Source organism: Castanea sativa, chromosome 9 (assembly GCF_040712315.1).
Source record: "Castanea sativa cultivar Marrone di Chiusa Pesio chromosome 9, ASM4071231v1".
Classification (NCBI taxonomy): Eukaryota; Viridiplantae; Streptophyta; class Magnoliopsida; order Fagales; family Fagaceae; genus Castanea; species Castanea sativa.
The window spans coordinates 36,700,599-36,726,218 of NC_134021.1; the positions used below are offsets into that span (position 1 = coordinate 36,700,599).

Below are 25,620 nucleotides of genomic sequence, written 5' to 3' on the forward strand. Positions count from 1 at the left end.
AAAACTTTAAAATTGAGCAATTCCCCCCCCCCCCTAAGTATTGGAAACTAACAAATACTCCCTTTCCATTAGACTATCATTTAAATTCTAATGGAATATTTTATTGACTAATCCTGAAAGGTTGGAAAGAGAAGGTGTTATGAGTTTTGAAAGGAAGTCCCAGTAAACAATGATAGTAACTCTAATCGTCCCAAGATAGTGAAATTCTTTGTCACATAAGTAGCGACCTACACAAACAGTGTACGACTACCCCATTATTTTTGTCATGGACCCAATTTCATTTTTGAAATATTCTATAACATAATATCTAAAATAACCCCAATAAATATTAAAATCTCAAAAATACTTTGTGCCAAAAAAAAAAGGCAAATTTTTGGGATAAACTTCCAAAGTGTGGTAAATAGTGACATGCTAAATCTTGGGAGAAGATAATTAAAAGTTTTTTTTTAAGTGAAAAACCTGTTACATATGAAGTATTTGGGCACTGTGTATTTGCACAGGTGTATGCAATAAACACTAGCCTTTTTGTTTATGTTAGTTTTGGTTAAAAAGTGCCATCAATGCTTCCACCACGTCTAACTTTTCCAATTTTTTTTTTTGGTGTCACAGAACTCCATTGTGGAAGCGAATGTGGCACCTAAACATACCAACAAAGATGCGTATTTTCGCTTGGAGGGCATGTATGAATGCATTACCAACAATGTTGAACCTACAAAGAAGAGGAGTGAATTGTGGTGAAACATGCCCCAGCTGTGGCAAGGAAGCAGAGTCCATCTCTCATACGATTCTCAGATGTGACATTGCTAAGAAGGTTTGGGAGTATTGGACAGAATGCCCGGTGACCTTTCAACCTGAACCATTTGATATAACTGACACGGCCCTAATGATCCTTGCAAAAGGAACCTCCCAAGAGCTAGAGATATTCTTTGGGATAGCATGGTCCATCTGGTATAATAGGAACCTTGCTGCATTCGAATTTACTTGCCAACTCCCTGCCAAAATTTGGAATTTTGCTAGAAGATATCTACATGACTTTAAGGAAGCTTCAGCCCTCTTCTCCTCAAACCAGCCTGTGCATGAAGAGAGATGGAAGGTGCCACCTCCGGGAGTATTCAAAATCAATGTAGATGGGGCCACTTCGGAAGGAGGAAAAAATTCTAGCGTGGGTGTGGTAATAAGGGACTCCTCTGGTGCAGTTATGGCGGCGTGCTGCAAATACTTTCAAGGTAAATTTTCTGTTCTTGAGGTAGAAGCTTTGGATATTGAGTGTGGCATGTTGCTGGCCCGAGACTTGAAGTTGACAGATGTGATAGTGGAGTCTGATGCTCTTTCAGTCATTCAAAGAATCAATTCCAAGGAAACAGATGGTAGTCTTGGCCATCTGATTCAGAGCATCCTTGGTATTCTTTTTTCCTTTAGAAGCTGGAAGTTTAAGCACTTGAAAAGGGACTACAACAGGGTCGCCCATGAGCTAGCCCAATTTGCTAGGCGAACTGAAGTTTCACAGGTCTGGAAGGGGTTTTCTCCCCCTGTTGTGCGACATCTTGTTTTAGCTGACTGTAGCTAATCTATTTTCTCTGTGAAACTTGTATCCCACTTTGTTGTACTCCTTTTCTTGGTTAATGAAATCAGACCTCTTTCCAATCAAAAAAAAAAAGAAAAAGATGATCGTTTATTCATGGGTCAAAAAGGTTTATGCCAAAAATAAAATAAATAAATGGTTTGTGTCATTCCGGTGGGAAAAGTGTACGGTGACCCTTAGAAATAAAAATAAGGGTTTGGTTAATGCGTATCTTAAGGTACATAATAATTAATTATTTTTGAAAAAAAAAATTGAGAATTAAAAAAATATAGTGTTGCATAATTCATCTAGCTAGTTGATCTCCAAATAGCATGCTTTAGAAAAGGATGTGTTGCATAATTCATCTAGCTATAAGACAGTCTCCTGCGTTACTGGCCCTATAGTATGGCGTTATGAGAGACTTAAAAACTTTAAGGACACATAAAAAATCCTCAGCATAAATAACCACAAAAGGCTTCAAAAACTTATTCTAATTTCTAAGCTGAATTTTCAAGCCTTAAGTATTGTAGGTTTTTTTTTTTTTAATTAAATGCATTGTTCAATAATAAATGGACGTGATAAAATAAAACTCAATAAAGTCAATATGCCATCTTTTATCATTTTTAACGTATTTTACTCTTTATCTATTGGTTTCCAAATGGGAACAACAATTTCAAACACTTTATTATTGTAATTTGACAAATGTTCTAGATATAGTAAGGGCATGTTTGGTACACGTGTTTAAACACATGTTTTCAATTTTAAACAAAATTATACGTATTTTCACACTTTTTCACCCACACGTATTTCTAAAAAAAATGAAAATTGTAATTTAAACACACGTACCAAACGGATCCTAAAACTCTTTGATATGGTCCTGTTGCCTCCTCAATATTTAGACAAGGTTGTTCAATTCCATTGGTTAGCTTTACAAACAAAAACAAAAATAAATAAATAAATAATTTTTTTGAAAAAAAAAAAAAATTTTTGAATATGGGAAATAAGTAAACCTATTAAAATTGGACTTGGACCTATTGACCCGCTTGAACATAGAATTAGAAAAATAGGCACAAATAGATGATTTTTAAAAGAGTCTGGTCAATGTGTGTCCCTAGGGGCACAAATTAAGCCATTCATTTTTGGAAAAAAAAATTTATCGGGAATTGAAATCAATTCTCGATAAAACTTTTTCTAAAAATGGTATATTATTATGTGCCCTAAGGGCACACGTTAATAAAATCTTTTTTATAATTAAAGGATCAACCTAATATAAATTCATAAAAAAAAAAAAATGTGTCAACTCATACCTGGCCAGTAGAATGATAGGTTGGGTCAAGTTGACCCATTTTCTTTTTCTTCTTCTTCTTCTTCTTTTTTCTTTGCTTTTCATTCTGGATATAATTTTTTTGTAAAACAAAAACTCTCATCATCTTTAATTTGAATTTTAAGGTGATATTTAATCTATTTATAGAAAAATTATAGATATAAAATTTAATGTTTAGCCATTTCCCGTTGTATACTAAATTTTATGACACATTCTAAGTTAAGGTGAAATTATTAAATATGAAAATATTTTCAACATTGAATCTACTATTATCATTTTGTAGTATTTCTTAGGTTTTGATATTTTCTTTTTACAATTTACTTAAACTTTTTTACTTAACATGTAATATTTTATTTTCAAAACTCCATATATTTAGTTAATTTTAGATTTAATTTATTTAATTTCATATTTTACATACAAAAATTAATCTAATAATGGGATATTAGGTCACTTGGAAATTTACGTAACAAAATTGCTAAAATCACAATTTTAAAACAACTTGCCTGTATGGTAAACTGTGAGTGATAAAGTAAAAATAGTGGATCCATATAAATCTACAACTCCACCACTCAAAACTCGTCGTGTAGACAAATTGTGGTAAAATTATGTTAAAAGTTGTAATACCCACGTGGGCTATTGTGGTAAAATTATGTTAAAATTATCTCTTTACTCTTTAGTCTTTATTTTATGTAAATTTGAAAGTTGAAACCGCGTGAGCTATTAACTGTATTGGGCCACAGAACCCAATGAGAACTGGCTCAGAGGCTCCAACTCATGAGCGTTACAGCTAGAGCACACGTATTGGGCTTCAATTTCAAATTTCAAATTTTTAGCTAAGCCCATTATGTATTTTCGACCGTTGAAAACCAAGTCGGTGATGTACGGGTCTATTATAAATATGACCGGCTTAAGAAGACTGCTCTGTTTAGAATTTTGCTCTCTGTATAACTCTGCTCTGCTTTTACAAACTCGTTTTCTATTTCTGGTGGTGAAAGTTCTGATCATCTTGATCATATAGTAATCAAAGGATGTCCGAGAATCAAAAATTTGCTGCGGAAATAATGGTGGAAAAAGGCAATGAAATTGAAGATGGGTCTGTGTCTGGGTCTGGTTTACCTGAGATTGAGAAGATGATAGACACACTAACGCAAGCTGGGCGTATGGGCGACACGCGCCATCTCCAGGTTTTTGCTGCGTGTGATGTTTCGATTCTCGAGAAGGTTTTGCCACACTGCAATGTTGATCAGTTGATGTATGTGGAGAAGTGTTGCAAATCCAGAGGGAGAGATCTGAGCCTTGTGACTGATCAGTTGTGGAAGAAATTCTACGAAAGGGAATTTGGGGTTTCAAAGGCTGATGTTGTGGTTCAAAGGATGAGGGAAAAGAAGGTTTCATTCAAGTGGGTGTTATTGTATGAGGCTAAACTGAAGGAAAGGGCTGAGGCTGAGAACAAAGCGATTGATCGAGTAAAGCAACTTTACAAGAAAGAGAATAAGAGGAAACAGAGTAGGCAACTCAAGGTTAGTGAGGCGGTGAAACCCATCACAAGAAAGAGGGGATGTGATGAGATCTGTAACATAAAGAAGGGAAACTTGATGAAGAAGGCAAGAAAAGAGTTTGAAAATTGCAGAGAGGTGAAGGATCTTGCTGCTATCAACAGGATTGCCTTGCAAAGGAAATATCATCATCGTCCCTCTTTGTTCATTAAGTGATTTGGCTGTTTGGGTTTTCTGTAAAGAAGAGATTTTGTTGAATTGCTCAAGGGATTTTTTTTTTTTGGCTATTAGGGTTTTTATTAGGCAGGAGATTTTGTAGTATTGTCGAAACGATTTTATTTTTTGGGATTTGTCTAATCTTTTTGCCACTGTCTGTTGGTCAAGTGAGTTTGGCTAATGGGTTTTCATTAGAGGAAATTTTTGTATGGAAGAAACTTAAAGTGTTTATTATTTTTTTATTTTTTTTAGTAGAATTTTCAAATGCCAGCCAAGAGAGCCTGGCTACAATTTCCGGAATACATTTTATTCTACTGAATTTGCGAAATCATCGTCTTGCTTCTTTGCATTTACTTTACATGATTACTTCAAACAAATTTCTTTTGTCATTGAGACTACTAATGATTGCTGATGGTTTGTATGGAGACTACCTATGAAGCATGGGTGCGTTTCAGGATTCGGGTGCGGGTGCGGGTGCGGAAGCGGGTGCGGGACTCGGCAATTTTTGAAAAAGTAGAGTGCGAGTGCAGTGACTAAAAAATTATTAAAAATATTTTTATTTATATTTTTAATATATTGCTAAACATAATTTTTTCACATTATATAAATATATACCAAATTTAAGAACAATAGGATATGGAAGTGGAAGATTGCTCAAATTTAAGATTGACCAAATTTAAAATTGCAAGTTGAAGAAACACTTCTTGCCAATCCAAGTCCAACAACATGCTCCAGAGCCATTCAACAGCACCTATTCTCTCTACTAAAGCTTTTTTTTTTTTGAATTTCGGCCGGTATCGGCATATCTCGGCCAGTATCGGCATGTTTCAGCCAGTATCGGCCGGTTTCGGCATATTTCGGCAGGTATCGGTTTGCGCCCGATACAGACCGATTCGGGCCGAATCGGCGCGTGTCGGCCCGATTTCGCGTGCGTTGGCCCGATTTCGTGTGCGTCAGCCCGAATCGGCGCCGTATCGGTGCGAATCGCGCCGAAAAAATGATTATTTTAATGCCCGACGCGGCACGGACGCGCAGGCAGCGGCGTTGCCTATGCGTCCTGGCGTCGGACGCGGGTGCGGCGGCCCAAATGCCGCACCTGTGCTTCCCAGGAGACTACTAATGATTTTGACAAATGGTAATGCTTTGTCATTGAAGACAGATATGATGGTTTTCTAATACAGATCGAAGGATGAGGCAATATAAAAGGGTTAAAAAGCTTTATAAATAAAATTATTTTCCCAACTCAAGTATATTTGTCAGGTTCTATGTCTAAAATTTAGAGCTGAAGTCTTAGAATTGAGCAACATTAATAGTGTCTCACTAGTTTTGTTTCTTTAAATCTTAAGGAAAATTGTATATTTGAAATTTTACAATGGTACTTGGAACTAGATCACCCCTCTAATGCATCTGTGCGTGATGGATGTTCAAGAAAAAGAGGAATCACAATAAGGACCAGTCAAGTAAAAGGGAGATATTGGCTTCTCACTGATGGCCAGGACGCCTGTGGTTACACACAAGTCTACTTCCTAGATGGCGGATTAACTTGTGAAGTTTGATCACACATCCTCTAAAGATTTAGTTAGAAGTCTGTATTTTGTAAGCAGAAAGAAACAGAGCAATGGTAGTAGCTTTTATTAAAACTAACCGTGAACCTGCGCATTGCGCATGATAATTATTTTTATGGTAGTTTTATTAATTTTTTTATACAATTTAAACTAATTTAATAAAGAGTAATGTATTTTGTAATTATATTTTTATTTATTATAAGAATAATCATAAATCATAAATTTAATAATTTTTGTCGTACTAAAATGAAATACAATTTTTCTCAGAAATTTAAAAGGCAAGTTAAAGAAAATATTTATTTTTTAATAAAATTTATTCATAACATTTTGTGAATCATTAAAAAGAATATAAAAATTGAAAATTATTCTTTTAGTTTTAAACAAACTTTCTCAAACTTATTATTTCTGCCTACAATCCAAAACACTGAAAAAAGTAACTAAAAAAACTAATAAAACTTAACTATGATTAATTAGACCAATTAGAAAAAAAAATTTGTTTTACATAATCTACTAAGGTTATTTTCTTTGCAAAAGTTGTAATTTCATCCACCCAAAACATATTATCAGCAGAACATATTATATGCATTGTTATAAAATAATAATAATTAAAGTAAAATTGCGAAAGATAAAATTTGTCTCTTATCCAATCATTTTTGTTTAGTCAACCTTTACTTTTCTCTAAATAAATGACATTATAGAGTACTTATAATACAATTATTAAGAGTACTTTGTCCACCACAAAGAATTAAAAAATAAACAAAAATTATTAAAGTCTTATAGTTTAACATCTAAATTGAGCGCTATAAAAATCATACTTTCAAATTACAATAACTACCAAATTAAATTATCTAAATCATGCTATGTAGTAGAATAATATTATATTTTTATATTTAATCATTTATAACACAATATAGGATAACATTTAACAATCAAAGAGAGAAAAAAAAAAAAAACAACAAAAAACAAAATTGAATCGCATGAACCTAAATTAGATTAAAGAATATAAAAAATTATCAACTTAAAGCAAAGATGCAAGAAAAATAAAAAATAAAAATCCACCCAAAAATTGTGTGTGTGTGTGTGTGAGAGAGAGAGAGAGAGAGAGAGAGAGAGAGAGAGAGAGAGAACATTTTTTTTGTAAAGGAAAACTATGCATAGAATGAAAGATGAAGAATAAGAGGGTGTGAATAAGAAGAGACAAAAATGAAGGAAGATAAAGGAAAAGATGAAGAATGATATTAATTTTCACTTCCAATCAAAGGCTGTGAAATCAAAACTGTGCTTGGATTTTCAGCGTGGTGAAGAAAGAAAGGATAAGATACATCAATGGTGCTTAAGGAAGCAAAAGCAGAGGAATCAGTGGAAGACATTGAAGAAGCTTCAGAAGCTTTGGAATTGAAAAATCTAGAAATTGAAGAACAAAAAAGAGGGAAAATGAAGAACTCTAAGTGAAAGCAATTTTCTGCTCTGATACCATATGAAATCTAAATGATTGAGAGAATGATTTCATTAATTAGAAACTAATTGCATCTAGCTATTTATAGCTGGGAAAAAGAAGAATCTAGATTCTAACCAACTAACTGAAAAACAGAAAAAGAAATCCTATTCTAACTGCACTAACACGTGTGCATAACAAAATCTTACACGTGCTTCTCATTGTCATTTAAATACACTGCTAAAACTACTTGTAGCTTTACATTTACACATCTAAACTACTTGTTGTTTTTAACTAAAATGACTTTCTTGCTCTGCTTTGCATCTCTACTAGTATCTTTCTTCTTCTTCATCACTTTGATGGCTTGCTGTGCTTGAGTAGTAGAGCTCTGCTCTTCATTACTGCTATTTAGACCTTTGACAGCTTGATAACTAGTAAATAAGATAGAAGACCTCCCTTTAGGGAACGAAAACAATAATGGCTGACCCACTCTAAATGTGAGGAACAGATTAGGAAAGCTTGGGAGTGAAGTGTGAGTTGCTTAAATGCCTTTATACCAGTAAATTAGATACATGCAATCGAAATTGGTACTCAGGAACAGAGAAGTGTTTGGAGTGTTTGAGTTTGAAGTAGAAGCTGAAAAGGAAAAACTCAAATTCATTCAATCCAATATTAGCTCGGTGGATCACGTGTTGTTAGAAAGGAAATTCAGTGAGGACTTGGAGGATTTTCTAAGGAAAGCAGAGATTATATGGGCCCAAGTGGGACCCCAGCATCTTTCTTCCAATCTTTCTAGAGTTATACTGGTATAAGTATGCTCAAACAAATTCAAGACTACAAATGGAGAATGGTCAAGTGCAAATGTGGAAGATTACTTACCCAAATGAGAAATCCTATTGTTGGTGGAGGGCAAAAGGAAGAAACAGGCAAACCAAGGGGGAAAAGATTTTCTGCAAGACTGATTGGGAAACAAATTATTTGCAGGATGCTATACCAGAGTATTTGGTAGCAAGCTTCAAGAATCATAGCACTCAAAGAAGCTTTGAAGAAAGGAGCTGAGATAGGTTACAGGAATCTGATTATGTTCACACACACAACAATTTAAAGAATGTTGCATAGATGAGGGAAGCGGATGTGAGGCTGCTGTTAAGCCGCATTACTAATCGGTAATCACCAATAGAGCATAGATGTGGATGAAATTAGTTGAAACTGCAAGAACTAAAATTTGTAGCTAGTGCAACTTGAAGCTTAGCGTAGGGATTCATCATCTTGGATTGATAATGTATAAAGCTTGCTAATGCTTGGTTGGAACTGGAAATCAAGGGTACTATGTGAAGTAACCACTAAGTGAATTTGTTGTTTGATGGGTCTTAAGTGGATCATTTGTTGCATATTGGGTGTAAACGGATTGTTGAAGATGGTTTTATAACATCAATTTGGGAAATAGTTCAGCTTTTTGCCTCTCCTTGGGATTTGATTTTCTGTAAATGCAAAGGCATTTTTTTATCTTGGTAGTTTAGATATTGGAAAGGTTCTGCTTCCCCTAGGGATTTGATGCTTGGGATTGGTGCTCATTGGACTACCATTTAATCTTCCTCGAGTGGGGGTAAAAGTAATAGTATCATGGATTAATGGCAAAAAACATGTCAGTTTTTTCTTACTTGTATGCCAACTTGGAGAGGTAGGTAATGGTTCTAGAGTTTGGTTGCTTTGTTTAAGCACAAACTGGGAATTTGGATAAGGATTTCCTGCCAAGAGGGGTGCTATCTTGTTAAAGCATGGTGGGACTATCATTTGCATATATATATATATATATATATATATATATATATATATATATTTTTTTTTTTTTTTTTTGTCACTTTTCATGTTCTCTTTGTTATCTTCTCTTTATTGAGCTACTCTCATCTGTTGTTTGCTTTCTCATGTTGACATTTAAATCTTTGAAATTCTTTATTTATTTTTGCTCACGAGCACTGATATGCTTGATTGAATTTTGCAGGGGTCTATGAGATATCTTCAGAAGAGTTACTTGATAGATAGAGGACATCATGAGTGTACTTTTTAATTTGTAGGCATATGCATATCTTTCCTTCACAGGTATATTCTCTTTTTGGAGACTTGATGCTTTCTTCAAAGATTTCATAAATTCATTCTCTTTCCAAATCAAACCGAAGCCCAAAATTTGTTCAAAAGAGTAAAGCTAGTTGGGCAATACACTTGGTATGGTAGCCACCAATTTAGTACTTTGGGCCTCTAGTAGTGGGCTTTGGGTCTTTCATTGAGTGGAAGACAAAAATAGGGTATTCCAGCTATTGCTATTGCCACCCCGCTAAGGGAAATTTTGGAATAAAACTTATTTAAAAAAAATTGGGCCTGATTGATCCAATTAAATTCAATTTCTTAAATAAAAATAATCGATTTTACAAAATTTGGACTAATTTTTGTTACAAATGCCTTAGCTTTCAATTTTGTAGGATTTGGGCCCAAAAAAAAATAGTTATCAATCTTATAATAAAATTTCTCTATCTTTACTTCAAATTTCTCAATGGCGTAGGCTAGGCCTATTCGTTGATCCACCGACACTGACTAAAACCGGTTTGACCGCACCGATCTGCCCCCCTCAAGGCTCCACTGAAGGTTTCTGGCATGGTAGTCGGCGACATCTCTTCAGTATCGACGTCGGACCAGTGTGGCCATCGGCGTCGAGATATGCACCCCGCCGAGAGCCGAACCGCACCGAATATGTTTAATATATATAATTTTTTTTTTAATATATGGTGTGCTGAGCACACCGTGTGACACTGTGACTCTCAATAGGCTCAGTTTCTCACAATCTCACCCGCGTGCGAAGTCAAAGAAATATAACGTTAGTGTGCCTTTCAAAAATTAAAAAATGTAAGCGTGTGTCAATCCTAAAGTCTGAATAGTCTCACTCAAGTCTTGTCTAAGCTGTCTTGCATTTAAAAATAAAATAAAAAAATAAAATAAAAAAAGAAAAAAGAAAAAAAGAAGAAGCCTTGGAGGTATATGGAGCTATAGGTCCATTGTTTTTCTCATGGCCGTCCTTTGCTTGTAAAGCTCCTAGGCCGGGCTATGTTTTGTTTTTTGTTTTTTGTTTTTTTTGCTTTTTTCTTTTGTTTGTTTCCTTTGATTAATATATTTCTACCATTTTTGTCCAAAAAAAAAAAAGAAAAGAAAAACAATGTCGTATTTGGTTAGTGTTTAAGTCACTGTATAAGATTTTTTTTTTCTTGTTTACTCTCAACCACACACGTACCCTGACTGATTTAGACTCTAACTTGTCTATTTTTCTCTTTTTCAGACTTTTGCTCTCAGACTCAACTCACTCAATCACTTAGCTCAATCACATTCATTTTCTTCCAACCCTTATCCCACCGAACAAATAGTAAAGTTTCCCTCTCAATCTCAGGCTCTGTTTGGTACACCCATTCAAACACATGTTTTCAGTTTTTAAACAAAATTACACATTTTTTTACCCACACGTATTTTCATACATATTTTTAAATACATATTTTTAGTTTGCAAATGCATGTTAAAAAAAATATAACGTTAGTGTGCCTTTCAAAAATTAAAAAAGGTTAGCGTGTGTCACTCCTAAAGTTTGAATAGTCTTACTCAAGTCTTGTCTAAGCTGTCTCACATTAAAATAAAATTAAAAATAAAAAAATAAAAACAAGCCTTGGAGGTTTCTAGAGCTATAAGTCTATTGTTTTTCTCATGGCTGTCCTTTGATTGTAAAGGTCCTGGGCCCTGGGCCGGGCTATGTTTTGTGTTTTTTTTTTCTTTCTTTCTTTTGTTTGTTTCCTTTTGATTAATATAGTTCTACCATTTCCGTCAAAAAAAAAAAAAAAAAAAAAACGATGCCATCTTTGGTTAGTGTTTAAGTCCCTGTGTAATTTTTTTTTTCTTGTTTACTCTCAACAACACACATACCCTGACTGAGTTAGACTCTAACTTGTCTCTTTTTCTCTTTTTTAGACTTTTGCTCTCAGACTCAACTCACTCAATCACTCAGCTCAATCGCATTCATTTTCTTCCAACCCCTAATCCCGCCGAATAAGTAGTAAAGTTTCCCTCTCAATCTCAGGCTCCGTTTCGTACACCCACTAAAACACATGTTTTCAATTTTTAAACAACATTACACGTACTTCCACAGACTTTTTTCAATCACACATATTTCCATCCATGTTTTTAAACCCATGTTTTTAGTTTTTAAGTGCATGTTCCAAATACCCCCTTAGATTCTCAGGCACCCACCTAACCATTTTTCTTTAATCTTTTGCCCTCAGTCACATAATTTTTTTCCATACCCTAATCTTGCCAAGGAAACAGTAGTTTTTCCCTCTCAAATTCTCAATCTTAGCCTCCCAGTCCCACCTATGACCTAACCTTCTACTCTTTAAGAACACAAGCTCTCAGTCTCACACTCTCATCAAAACTCGTCTCTGATTCTCAGGCTCTCTCTCACAAAAAAAGATTTTCCTCTTAGCCAGTCTCCTTATCATCTCCATTATCTACCGTGGCTCTGCCACTATATAGTTCTGTCTTTGGTAATACCCTAACCCCTAATTTTTTTGGTTTTGTTTTGAATGCTCTGAATGTTTCTTGTTGATTGTAATTTTTTTTTTTTTGCATTATTTTCTTGTAATTTCAGGGGTAATTTAAGAGATTCTACTTTAGCCTAGTAAAGGACTAAATCTCAAAGGCTTAAAGAGTTCTTGGGTATTTTCTCATACTATTTTTTTTTTTTTTTTGAGTTCACTAATGTTTGATTTTTTTTTTCTATGCTGTTTGATTTTGTTTGAAGGGTTCAAAGATTGTAAATTTATTTGTTGATCATCCTATTGATTGATTATACTATTGTGATTTTAGTTTATTATATTATGCTATTGATTGATTATACAGTTGTGATTTTAGTTTATTATATCATGATTATGGTTTTAGTTGATTATCTTGTAGTTGTGATTTTAGCACTAAGTAAGCTGTGTGTATGGTTTTTGTTTACTTATATGTTATTAAAATTAGTGTATGACCCTGTGTTTTAGTTAAAGGTTACTAAGAATAGTAATTTTTAAAAGTCCAACCCATATAACCGAACGAACCGCACTGAGCCGCCAAGATTAACCGCACCTTGTGAAGACCGGTTCTTACCTTCCAAAAGTGAGGTGCGGTCAAGCATAGGGTGAAACCACACCCTATAGGCGTGGTGAAAAAAACCTCTCCAAAACCAACCGAATTGAACCATGTACACCTCTAGCATAGGCCACCCCAAAGCGACAAGGGATGAAGTTGAAGGCATTATTGTAAAGGTATTATCCACGTCGAATATAACTTCGTCCTCCTTGGAATTATTTTGAAGTGGAAATTTCAGGTTTGGGAGGGACAGGAGTCTTTGAGCATTGCTTGGCTTCATTATGGATTGCATGCTATGAAAGATAAAGCAATAGGAGATTACAATTTCAAATCCATTATTAAAGTCTTTTATTTTTTAATCTTGAAATGGTCTTTATCTTTATCCATGGGTAATGACTTTCTGAGATATTAGGTGTATCCACTATCCAGTCCCTGTTTACATACATTATTTTTGTACTAGCTTAATTGATTTAGTTTTTTCTTGGCAAAAAGGAAATTTAGAATGGTCTTGTCGCCTCCTCAATATTTAGATAAGGTTTTTCAATTCCATTGGTTAGCTTTACAACCAAAAAAAAAAAAAAAAAAAAGAGATTGGGCAATAAGTAAACCTATTAAAATTGGACTTGGACTTATTAACTTGCTTGAACATAGAATTAAAAAAATATGCACAAATAGATGATTTTTATAATAAAAGGATCGAACTTATACACTTGGGAAAAAATGTGTCAACTCGTATTTGGGCTGGTAGAATGATAGGTTGGGTCATTTTACCTTTTTTTTTTTTTTTTTTTTTTGTAAAACAAAAACTCTCATCATCTTCAATCTGAATTTTAAGGCGAAATTCAATCTATCTATAGAAAAATTATAGATATAAAATTATATGACACAATTCTATATTATACGTTAAAAAACTTATAACATTACCCAAGTTGTGGTGAAATTATTAAATATGAAAATATTTTCAACATTGAATCTACTATTATCATTGTGTAGGGACAAAATGGGCAAATGCCCTTTTCGTGCAAAAAAACCAGGGTTTTGCCTCCTTTCCCAAACTAATTAGGGACATACCTCTATTTTGAAACTCGATTTTCTCAAAATCAAGTTGCAATGTAAAATTTGATTTATAGAAAATCGAGTATGGGGCGATCAAACTTTAAAAAAAAAATTGCATAAAACTCGAGTTCATGGAGCTTGAGTTCCATTTAAAACACCGCTATAGGGTTTTAAAACTCGAGTTCATCCATGCAAGTTTTTTTTTTTTTTTTTTTAAAGTTTGATCATTCCATACCTATAGATCTCAAGGAGCCCTATAATGGCGTTTTTAATGGAACTCAAGTTTATCTATGCAAGTTTTTTTAAGTTTGATCGCCCCACACCTATAGATGTGTTCAGGGAGTCCTATAGTGGCATTTTAAAACCCTATAGCGGCATTTTCAATGGAACTCGAGCTCTATGAACTCGAGTTCCATGCAAGTTTTTTTTTTTTAGTTTGATCATATAGCTACGTTCAAGGAGCCCTATAGTGGCATTTTAAAACCCTATAGCGGCGTTTTAAAACCCATGCAATTTTTTTTTTTTTTTTTTTTTTTTTTTTAAGTTTGATCGCCCCATACTCGATTTTCTACAAATCGAGTTTTACATTGAAACTCGATTTTGAGAAAATTGAGTTTTACATTGAAACTCAATTTTCTCAAAATCAAGTTTCAAAACAGAGGCATTTCCCTAATTAGTTTGGGAAAGGGAGCAAAATGCTGGATTTTTTAAATAAAAAAAAAATGGGGGGTGGGGGGCAGGAAAGCCCATTTTCTCCCATTGTGTAGTATTTCTTAGGTTTAGATATTTTCTTTTTACAATTTACTTAAACTTATTTACTTAATATGTTATATTTTATTTTCAAAACTCCATATATTTAGTTAATTTTAGATTTCATTTCATTTCATTTTTTACACACAACAAGTGATCTAATAATGCAATATTGGGTCACTTGAAATTTATGCGATATTGAGCACAAACTTTGTCACAATTTACACGCATATTAAGAAGTGATTGAATTACTTTTCACTAAGTACCAATAATGGAATCCATGTGTAAGTTTTATAATTAAATTACAAGTCGACATATGCAGAAGTTGTGGTAAAATGTATGGCTCTAGAACAGTTGTTCGTTTAATGGAAAAGTGTGCATGCTTTCAAATCATAAATCAAATAACAAGCCTGTTTTATAAAAGGTGATGAGAATATAGTTTTGTTCTTTCGATCTCATTCACAGTTTCATCAAACATGAGTCGTAAAACAAATTAGTAGTGCACATTGCACAAAAGTGGGTGCATTTGATTCCAGACTTGTTATATGAATAAAGTAATGAAGACTCTAAAGTCTAAACGCTTCATGGTAACGTTTTCATGTACAGTTAGCAGATATAAAGTTTACTATTTGATCAATGCTATCATAGCAATAGTTACCTTATTTGGGAAAACACTGACAATGGCCGGAATGGAGCATATAATTTCCATGGAGGAGATGATCCATTCGAGAAAAGTTGAAAGAATAGAAACCGGTGAAACAAGCAGAGGCCATGATCAACCTGTCATTGTCTCTAGTGCCACCCAGAAGCTCAGTATTGCAATCCATGAGACAGGTTGTGCCCGTTCCGAGGAAGAGAATTTTATGAAATTAGAGGAGGCGGGAGTCAAAGGGAAGAACCGATGGACAACAAAGCCAAAGATACAAAAGGTTATGTTTGTGCATTTAATCAAAATATAATTATTGTTTTATTAATTAAAGTAGTCCTATATATCCTTTTTAAAAAAATGATGCTTTTCACAAAATTTACTATGAACTTTTGATTGCATTAAGTTAGAATAGTTGCAAAATATTTATACCCACTATCTCAGTATCTTGTGATTTATTTCACCATCATCTTGTGATTGATTTCCTTATTTTATTTGTAATTAACCTGTAACTATTTTGACTTTATATAAAAGAGTCTTAGCACTCTTGATGCTTGTACACCGGTTCCAAGCTTAGATCACTTAAGACCTTTACGTAGGCCTAAAGGCCCTCACTAGATAAAGGTTGCAAAACTGTAGATTTATCAATAAAAAAATGGGTGAGTTGTGCGCTCTCTCCACCACCTAAGAAGGTTCTCAAAATTGTGGCTTAGTAAAAGGTTCTCAAAATTGTGGTAGTAAAAAATTTTTACTAAGCCACAATTTTGAGAACCTTCTTAGGTGGTGGAGAGAGCGCACAACTCACCCATTTTTTTTATTGAAACGATAAGTTGTAGCTCAAAATCCAATCCAATCCAATTGAAACTATAAGTTGTAGCTCAAAGAAATTTTTTTTTTTTATAAGCATACCAAATCATCATTGATTATGAATTTCATCAAACGGTGTAAGGTTTCAATTTTAGTAAGCCAAAATCACACAAGGTCTATTATCAACGTAAGAAGCAAAACCTCCCACATGACCCACACACCAAACAATCACTCTAGTCCTCAAGATGAAAATCAAAGTTGGCAATTAATTAGATTTCTTATCCAAGGTAAAGGAAACAAACTTTATAGTAATAATAATAATAATAATAATAATAATATTATTATTATTATTATTAATATTATTATTATTATTATTATTATTATTACATATAAATTCCATCCATTTTTGTTAAATTTCACACCTAAACCTTGGAATTTGATTTTCTACATTGATTTAATTGATACTAATTCATAAAGTTATGCGCTGAATTCATCTTTACTTAGGCATCTTGACGCTGTTGGGTGATTTAATTGTTAGATGAGATGGTACTTACTAATTCGTTCAGTTATGTGTTGAATTCATCTCTACGCTTTAAAATTTTTGTATCCTTGTAATATTATAATTTTATATTATAGATAGTATTTATTTTTTAAATTTCTAATATAAAATATCAAATTGGATCTCTTGATCATATTGCACTTTACTAACAAAACTTGATATTTAAAAATTTAGAGAGAGAGAGAGAGAGAGAGAGAGAGAGAGAGAGAGAGAGAAACAATAACCCATCAAAAAAATTGATATTTAAAATTTGAAAATTTTCACTAATATAAAAAATATATATATGAAAACCAAGGGAATCAATCTCGTACCAGAGATTGTACCGATTTGACTTGTGGAACAATATATTTATTATAATATATATATATATATATATTATAATAAATATAAAATTTTACCATAAAATATTATCTCAATTCAGAATAAATTATGCATGGTTTTAGACTTTAGCATCAATTAAAAGAAAAAAAAAACACAATATAAAAAATAGAAAGCTTAATTGTTCATTGCATACTAAGAAAACAAATAATACCAATAAGTTAATGCAAATAAGTTATCATTTTACCTTTACAAAAATTCAAAAATTACAAAACAAAAAAAAAAAAAACTTTTTTCTGTACTGGCCAGTATAGCCAGTACGTCCGGTATTTAAACCGGTACGAAACGTTGGTGTTTCAATACCGGTATACGTATCGGTACGGTGCATACCAACCAGTACGGCCGATACCGGTACGGTATTGACTACACTGATGAAAACCCTACAAATGAATATGAAATTCATCAAAATAATATTAAAATATTTTGAAATATTATACAAAAAATAACAATAAAAATTATTGTAATAATGTTAAAACATGTAATGTCATAATTATTGACTATATAAAAAGATTATATTTTCCCCAAATGTATATATTGCTTGTAAAATTTTAATGACAAAAATTGTTACATTTTCTTCTATAAATAAATTTATTAAAATTAAAACTAATAAAATCATACTTAAGATTGACTATTTCACAAGAAGATAAAGTACATATGAGATATATTATCAACTATAATTGAGAACTTAGCTTAACCTGAATGCAGGAACTAAATTAGAGTCATTTTTGTATTGTTAGGATTTTATGTCCCAATTGTAAAGCAATTAATCAATTCTTAGCCAAGTAATTAATTTGATTAATTATGTTCCAGATCTGAATTGATAAACATCACATAAACATGGATCACACATAAACAACCAAAATGATGACTCAAAAAAAACTGAAAACACAACTCCAAAAACACCTCCCAACGATTTGGACTAGCAACTTGGATGTAAACTGGATGCAGCAACTTCACTTGATCACCAGATCTTTGGTATGAACTAGTTCTCCAATTGATACTTTAAGAGAGCTTGGAAAATTCTAGATCTATGTACAATAAACTACTGTTCGGTGGACTTGGAAAATATGCTTTAGGTTGCCTATATAGTAGACTTGAAGTGAAAGTAACCCTAGAACATTAAACTAATTAAGAAAACAAGACTTCTAGATTTATTATGTACGATTCTTGATTGGTCAAGCTCTTCAATTCAACTAGCTAAGTTAAGTGAATCTCGACATGTCGAGCTAGTGTTGAAAACCAGCATAGTGGTAGTCCAGTTTCTATTTTTCTTGAGTCTATCCTTACTTGAATCTTCACTTGTCTTTTGAGCACCAAGATTAACTAAAATTCTAAGTGGTACAATTGTTCACAGTTTGTCAATCTAATTCTATGGACCTATCCGGTATCTCAAAAAGCAAGAAGATTGAATTTTAAAAAAAAATTTAAAAATTTTTTATAATATTACAAGTTAATATTTAAATATAGAAAAATTTCAACTTAAAGTTGTTGCCTTAAGTCTCAAACTGTATCGGGCCATCACAACCTACATAAATTGTAAAAGAAATAAATTAGGAAAGACGTAGAGATTAGAGGGGCACTTCTTTGATATTATAATATGGGGAAAAATATGGGGTAATTATATGTTTATACATTGTACTAGCAATATAAATCTCACATTGCAGATTAAACAAGAATTTTCCAAAAATATGTTTCTTTAGTGAAACTTTTTCTATTTGGTATGGTGTAGACTATAGACTCATGTATCTTTTATTTATTTTTATTTTATGAATATGCTGAGGTTAATGAGTTAATGAACTAAGTACAGTAGGTTTTTTTTTAGGATTTTTTTTTTGGATGCTAAAACTCAGTACACTGGTTGAGATACACGTGTTTCTTTTATAAAAATAGTTTCAACATATGTAGGGCGTCTGCTCTTAATGATGTTCTTTATCGTCAAATCAAAACATCAATTGATTTTTGGTGTAAGCAGGAATTGAATCTCAAATCTCTTATTTGATCACAAAAAACTTTATCAATTGAATTAACTAGAACTCACAAAGATACAAGTTAAATGTTCATCACATGCGGCCTTAAGTTATATGTCGAGGATAATTATAGTTTATTAATCTTACTATTATAAATTGGAAAATGTTTGACTTCAAATATGTTTAGAGTCTTGAACTTTAACCACCAATAAGAAGATGAAATGCATTTCGATTGCACATGATTCACTAGGATTGTTAAGTTTAGTGGGTTGCACTTGACAAGTAATAATATTATGTTAGTTTCCTATTGATAGTTGGAGCCAAACTTTGTCCAAATAAATTTATTAACATGTATCTTTGCAATTATAAGTGACAAAACATATTATTTATTGTAAATTTATTATATTGTTGTCAATTATTACTTTGTTAATTTCTAAACTGCGTGAACCATCAGGTTCTATTGCTTCGAGGTCACAAAGATTTTCGAAAGTACTGTGAGCTGAGGGTGGTATCAATCGGTCCTATCCATCATGGTAAGCCAAAGTATCGATTAGCAGAGGAATACAAGCTTACATTGGCAGAAAACTTCATTGTAGAAAGTGGCAAGACTGATAAAGAATTGTATATGGTGATTAAGAACAACATCGAGCAACTAAGGAAGTGTTTCGATGAGGAGGTGATTCACAATTATAATGAGGAAGCTCTTGCATGGATGTTGTTTGTGGATGGTTGTGCAACACTGAAATTCATAGACTCTGTTGTTGAGAAGAAGGTCAAAGAGTTCCGAATTAAAAATGGTCAAGTGGCCTTTGTGCAACAGGATTTATTCTTGTTGGAGAATCAACTTCCTTATCAAATTCTAGATGATTTAATCAAAAATAGTAATGAGGGTGAAAAATTGAGGAAGTCGATCCAAAGTTTCATCGATATGCAAAGTATGAGAGCAAAAACAAAGGAAAAGCAAACCAAAAATAATAAAGAGGGTGAAAAAACAGAGGAAACACCACCCAATAAAGAACCAGTTCATCTGCTGGATCTACTTCGGAACAGACTTCTATGCTGCACTTCCACAAGTCCTGAAAACAACTCTAACCAGGAAGATTGGAATTCATTTTGCAACGTGCAGGAGCCTAAAGCAGTAGGAATTCATTTGAAGTCCAGCAACGATAGCTACTTGCGAACTAGTAATGAGAGAGAAAATTTAAGGAAGTCGGTCCAAAGTTCCATCGATATAAAAAGTTAGCAAAGTATGCCAGGAAAAACACCGGAAAAGCCATCCAATAAAGAACCAGTTCATCTTCGGGGTCGACTGCGGAACAGACTTCTAGACTGCACTTCCAAAAGTCCTGAAAATAACTCTAACCAGGAAGATTGGAATTCATTTCGCAACGTGCAGGAGCTGAAAGCAGTAGGAATTCATTTGAAGTCCAGCAACGATAACTGCTTGCGAAACATAACCTTCATCAAGAAAGGGAATTTTTACGGTGGAACACTTATGGCCTGTTTGGAAGCTAAAAAAAGGAGGGGGAGTAGAGTAAAGGGAGGGGGAGTAGTTCAATTACCTTGTTTGGAAGTTTTTTAAAGAAGGAAAGAGAGGGATTTGGAGGGGTTTAGAGGGATTTCAACTACCTCTAACCCCTCATTTTTAATTCCCCCAAATTGGAGAGATTTGGAGGGAGAGTAGTGTAGATAAGTTATTAACCAAATGAATTTCTCAATTTACCCTTTCTAAATTAACAAAATTACAAACCAATTATATAAATAATATTTGTTTGTTTCCTGAGAAAATCTAAACTGACTGAAAAAAATAAAAATAAAAATAATTTGCTAATAAACAGGACCTCACACCAGTACATTTCGCTGTTTGTCGGCGCTGGAACTCTACACAGAAACCGGCCGGTCGCGCCTCAGACTCACCACCGGCGACACCTCGTTTGTATTCCGGCGAGGGCCAGGCCTCAATCTGAAGCTCGAAAGCGGCGATTCGTTTCCACCGCGACTAATGCGGCTCGCTGAAGACCTTGCTGGCTTCATTACAACGATTGGAGACTCGTCATTTCGATCATAAACGAAGTTCTGGTGAGTTGCAGAGCTTCAAGAATATGCTTCAAAGTCTCCAAATCTTTGGACGATTCTTCAATCCCTCGCATCCTCAACCTCTTCTCAATCTCTCCGTAGATCGAACCGTCTCGCTTGCTCTGGAAAGAAGTCCGTTGAATCAAAGAAACTCTTCCTCTATGCCATTCTTCCATTTACGACACCGTTCTATAATTTTCCGTAAATAAAGAATTTTTATTTTTATTTTTATTATAATTTTTTTTGAGGTAATAAAAATTATTTTATAACAGTCTTTTTTTTTTTTTTTTGAGAAAGAATTATTTTATAATAGTTAGTAGTTTTATACTTTTATTAGTGGTATTTGATAGAATGAAAATGTTGATTAAGTAATTATTTAATTTAACAAATTAATCCTAGACCAATATTACAAGTTTATTTTTAAATAAGAGTAAATTTGTCTATTTAAATCATTTCTTCTCATTTTCATCCTAATTTTTAAAACATCCAAACAAAAGGAAGGTTTAATTACTCCCTTCCCCCTTACTAATTTTAAAAACATCCAAACAAGGTGGAAAATAACCATTCCCCTCTGCTCTCCTCTCCACTACTCTCCTCCCTTCTACTCCCCTCTACTCTCCTCCCTCTCTAAACTTCCAAACAGGCCTTAGTTTGCCTCCAATAATAGTGGATGACTCAACCGGACCCAAGTTCTTCAACTTGATAGCTTACAAGATGTGTCCGGATTTTGAAAATGACTATGGTGTCTCGTCTTACATTTCCTTCCTCGATTCACTCATCGACGAATCCAAAGACGTTATAGACCTCAGGAATGCAGGCATACTCGGCAATTTCCTTGGCAGCGATGATGAAGTGGCTCGACTCTTCAACAAGATAGGCACCGACTTGGTTCCTAACCCTGAAATATACAAATACGTCAGACGCGAAATCCAGCAATACTACGACAAGAGGAGGATGCTCTGGATAACTCAAGTCATTCACGACCATTTCAGCAGCCCGTGGACGGTAGTGGCTTTCATTGCCGGATTATTTGTACTCATTCTCAGTGTCTTACAGACCGTGTACTCTATGTTGGCTTATTATCACCCATTATCAAAATGAGACCAGAGGCATTGAAAATTTGTTATAGATTCTCTCTGGTACGTCCTATATATATATGGATGGCTATGTTATTCCGTTTGTTTACTTTCCTTTTGTCCAACTCCCATGTTCGTTTAAATAAGTTAGTGTGGACAATATACTTGATTCTTAATTTAATGTAACGTGTGTTTGAGATAAACAAGAGGGTTGAGAGTATTATGTAATAAAATTTGAAGATTGAATATTTGATCCAAAATATTACCCTATTTTATGATTTTGTTTTGTAGTTAAACTGTTAGAGCATGAATTCTCATATCAGGTGTGTTTATGTTTGGATATGAATTTATATATCAATATGCATTTTCTCATTTGTAAACTTATGGATTAGAGACCTGATTGTCGTATTTGAAACCACAATTTATGTAATCCTTCTTGATTTGATATTTTTCCCAATGCCCATGGACGACAATAGGATGAAATCATTCACAAGTTTTTATCATGTGCAACTATCAACTTCTTAGTCCATTCCCTGGAGAATTGATCAAGTCAATCCGACATGTGGTCCACCTGACAACACAAATAAATAATTGTCGTTTCACATACTGTCTAAACTCTTTAAAATCAGGTTTTGAAAAAGAACTAACTTTTGTTTTTAGTTTTTAAATTGTTAAGAGAACCACGTTATTAAATTCTAACCCTAGTACACTTTGTAAATTTCTATAAAATATTAATATTCCTTATCTATTTTCCACTCACCTATAAGTAATTCAATTGATTCTTGTAGCTTCAAATGCATGCTCAACAAAACATGAACATTATGTTACACGCTAGAATTAATATAATAAAAATAGAAGAAAAAAAAATCTATTTTTGGGGTATTCCACAATTCACTCATAAACTTTAAAATTGAGCAACTTCCCCTTTTAAGTATTGGAAACGAAAAAAATACCCCCTTGCTGTTAAATTATGATTTAAATTCTAACGAAGTCTTTAATTGCACTAGAAAAGGTTGGAAGGAGAATTGTTATAAGTTTTGAATGGAACCATAGTAAACAATGATATATAGTAACCGTAATTGTCCTGAGGCAATGAAATTCTTTGTCACTTAAGTAGTAACCTGCATGAATATTCTATTACATAATCTCTTACATGGATCCAATTTGATTTTTGTAATATTCTATTACGCATTATCTAAAATAACCCAAACTAAATATCAAAATCTCAAGAATAACATATACCAAAAAATAAAAATAAAAAATAAAAAAGTAAATTTTTTTGGGATAAACTTCCAAAGAGTTGTGAATAGTGACATGCTAAATCTTGGGGGTAGATAAGAGTTTTTTTAAGTGAAAAACCTATTGCTACACCATGTATTTGATAAATGTATATATGCTTGTGGGGTGTGGGAGGCAAGGATTGGGGTTCAAGTCTTCAGGAGAAAAGTTCACACACATATACATTTAGATTAGGTTAGAGGAGAAATTTTATTTTGTATAAAAAAAATGTGTATATGCACAAGTGTGTGCAATAAACACTGACTTAAAAAAAATGAAAATTTTAATTTTGATTAAAAAGTGTCATGCTTCTATACCACCTAATTTTTTCACTTTTTTTTTTTTTTTTTTGGTGTCAGAGTTATCTTTTCATGTAAGTAGGGATTACTTTTTGGTTTTTTCTGAGCTAATAAGAGGAGGCAGAGTAATTGAAAGGTTATATATATATATATATATATATATATACACACGCGTATACTTAGCCTTTTTAGGAGTACTTTGTCTCTTCCGACAAGTGTCTGATTTTTGGGACGTGTCCAACTTGTGTGACCCCCGTGCACTACTGTAACTAAAGCACTAGAGCCAAGCATTATCCAAATCCTATAGATAATATATACCCAAACAAATTAAATTATAATCCCCATACAGATATATATCAGGTGATCGTTATTCATGTGGGTCAAAAAGGTTTATGCTATACCAGTGAAAAAAGCGTACTATGACAAATAGAAATATATATAATAATACAATGATTCTGGCGTAGCTGGCAAGTAGAATTGAAAAAAATAAAAAAGTTAAAAAAAGCGAAAGAGAATTTTGCTATATGATATCCTGGAGAGAGTATATGTAACTTTATGAATAAAAAGGGAAAGCAATAGCATCACCAAATAGTATGCTTTAGAAAAGGATGTGTTAACGTTGCATAATTCATCTATAAGACATACTCTTTAGGGACTTATTCTAAGCTGGAATTTCAAGGTTAATTTTAGTATTGTAGTTTTTTTTTTTTTTCTGCATTGTTCAATAATAAATGGACATAATATAATAACACTCAATATGTCATCTTTTATAATTTTTAACGTATTAAAACTCTTTATCTATTGGTTTGCAAATGGGAGCAACAATTTCAAACACCTTATCATTGTAATTTAACAAACTTTCTAGACACTAAAACTCTTTTCACTTCAAAATCTTTATCGTAAAAGCTCTAATTATTATAGCAATACCAAATGAACTCACAGAAAATTACCTAGTTTAAAGCCTTAAGTAAGCTAATCATGGTTCCATCCCATGATATGCTGGTTATTGTCGTAGAATTAAGGGTGGCCACTTGACTTAAGGAGAGTGCAACTACTTGGCACAACAAAAAACTAGTCACTTGATAGATTAAAAATACATTTTATTATATAGTACTAATTGTCCAATATCATGCTTGTGCACAAACTATTCAAGTATTCTATATAAAATATAGAAATTATTTCAATGAATATATTGAAAAATAAAAAAGACAGTAAATATAAAAGATAAAATTGCTTTATATTGCATGTCAAATGCGCCTCATGTAAGTGTAAATTTTTCATTAAAAAAAAATGATATTAGACTAGAAAATTCTTGAAATTTTGAAGAGTTTTGGTTGAAGTTTTGACTTTTTTAAAACATTGGAAATAAATTCACTTAAACTAAATTATTTTAATGTCGCCTGATGAAATTATGTTTTACAACTGATGAAACTTATACTAATGATTAAGCTTAAAATTTTTGTAATAATTTGTAATTTATCATAGAATTAGAGTCCCAAGTATGATCTCTGTATCCATTCTGCTTAAGCTGCCGGGATTGACAATCAATCATTTATCAGCATTTAAGTTTTTTGAACTTGGTAACTTGGTAAGGGGGTAAGGTCCCTGGACCCTTTATCCACTGGTTGGTAGGTGGAATCATAGCAAAACTTTACAAAAGTAGAGATATACATATATAATACCAACCCTGCTGCATAAAGATAAAGGTACAATCATCATTAGTTTATTGAAAAGTACGTAAAATCTCAAATTCTAACAACCTTGATTTGTAAAAGGTGAAAATAGTTTTGTTCGTTCTCATGAAACTTGTCGTAAAACAAGTTACTAGTGCATAAAAGTGTTTACATTTGATTCCAGACTTGGCATATGAATAAAGTTAAAAGACTAACTGCTTCAAGCTAACGTTTCCATTTTCACTTAGCATATATAATTAATGTTTAGTATTTGATCAATCGGTTATCATAGTAATAGTTA

At 32.9% G+C, this 25,620-nt stretch overlaps 2 protein-coding genes across 2 annotated transcripts; both read left to right on the top strand.

The window, feature by feature from the left end:
* The first annotated feature begins 3,946 nt into the window (after window positions 1-3,946).
* On the top strand, window positions 3,947-4,597 carry LOC142609145 (uncharacterized). Its single transcript, XM_075780764.1, has one exon. It carries the CDS (start codon window positions 3,947-3,949, stop codon window positions 4,595-4,597), a length of 651 nt encoding a protein of 216 aa, XP_075636879.1.
* A 10,613-nt stretch (window positions 4,598-15,210) lies between these two features.
* Window positions 15,211-22,299, top strand: LOC142609475 (UPF0481 protein At3g47200-like). The gene is made up of 4 exons (XM_075781068.1): window positions 15,211-15,489; window positions 19,372-20,014; window positions 20,177-20,419; window positions 21,637-22,299. The coding sequence occupies exons 1-4, from the start codon at window positions 15,241-15,243 to the stop codon at window positions 22,092-22,094; spliced, it is 1,593 nt and encodes a 530-aa protein (XP_075637183.1). The 5' UTR covers window positions 15,211-15,240; the 3' UTR covers window positions 22,095-22,299.
* The last annotated feature ends 3,321 nt before the right edge of the window (window positions 22,300-25,620 follow it).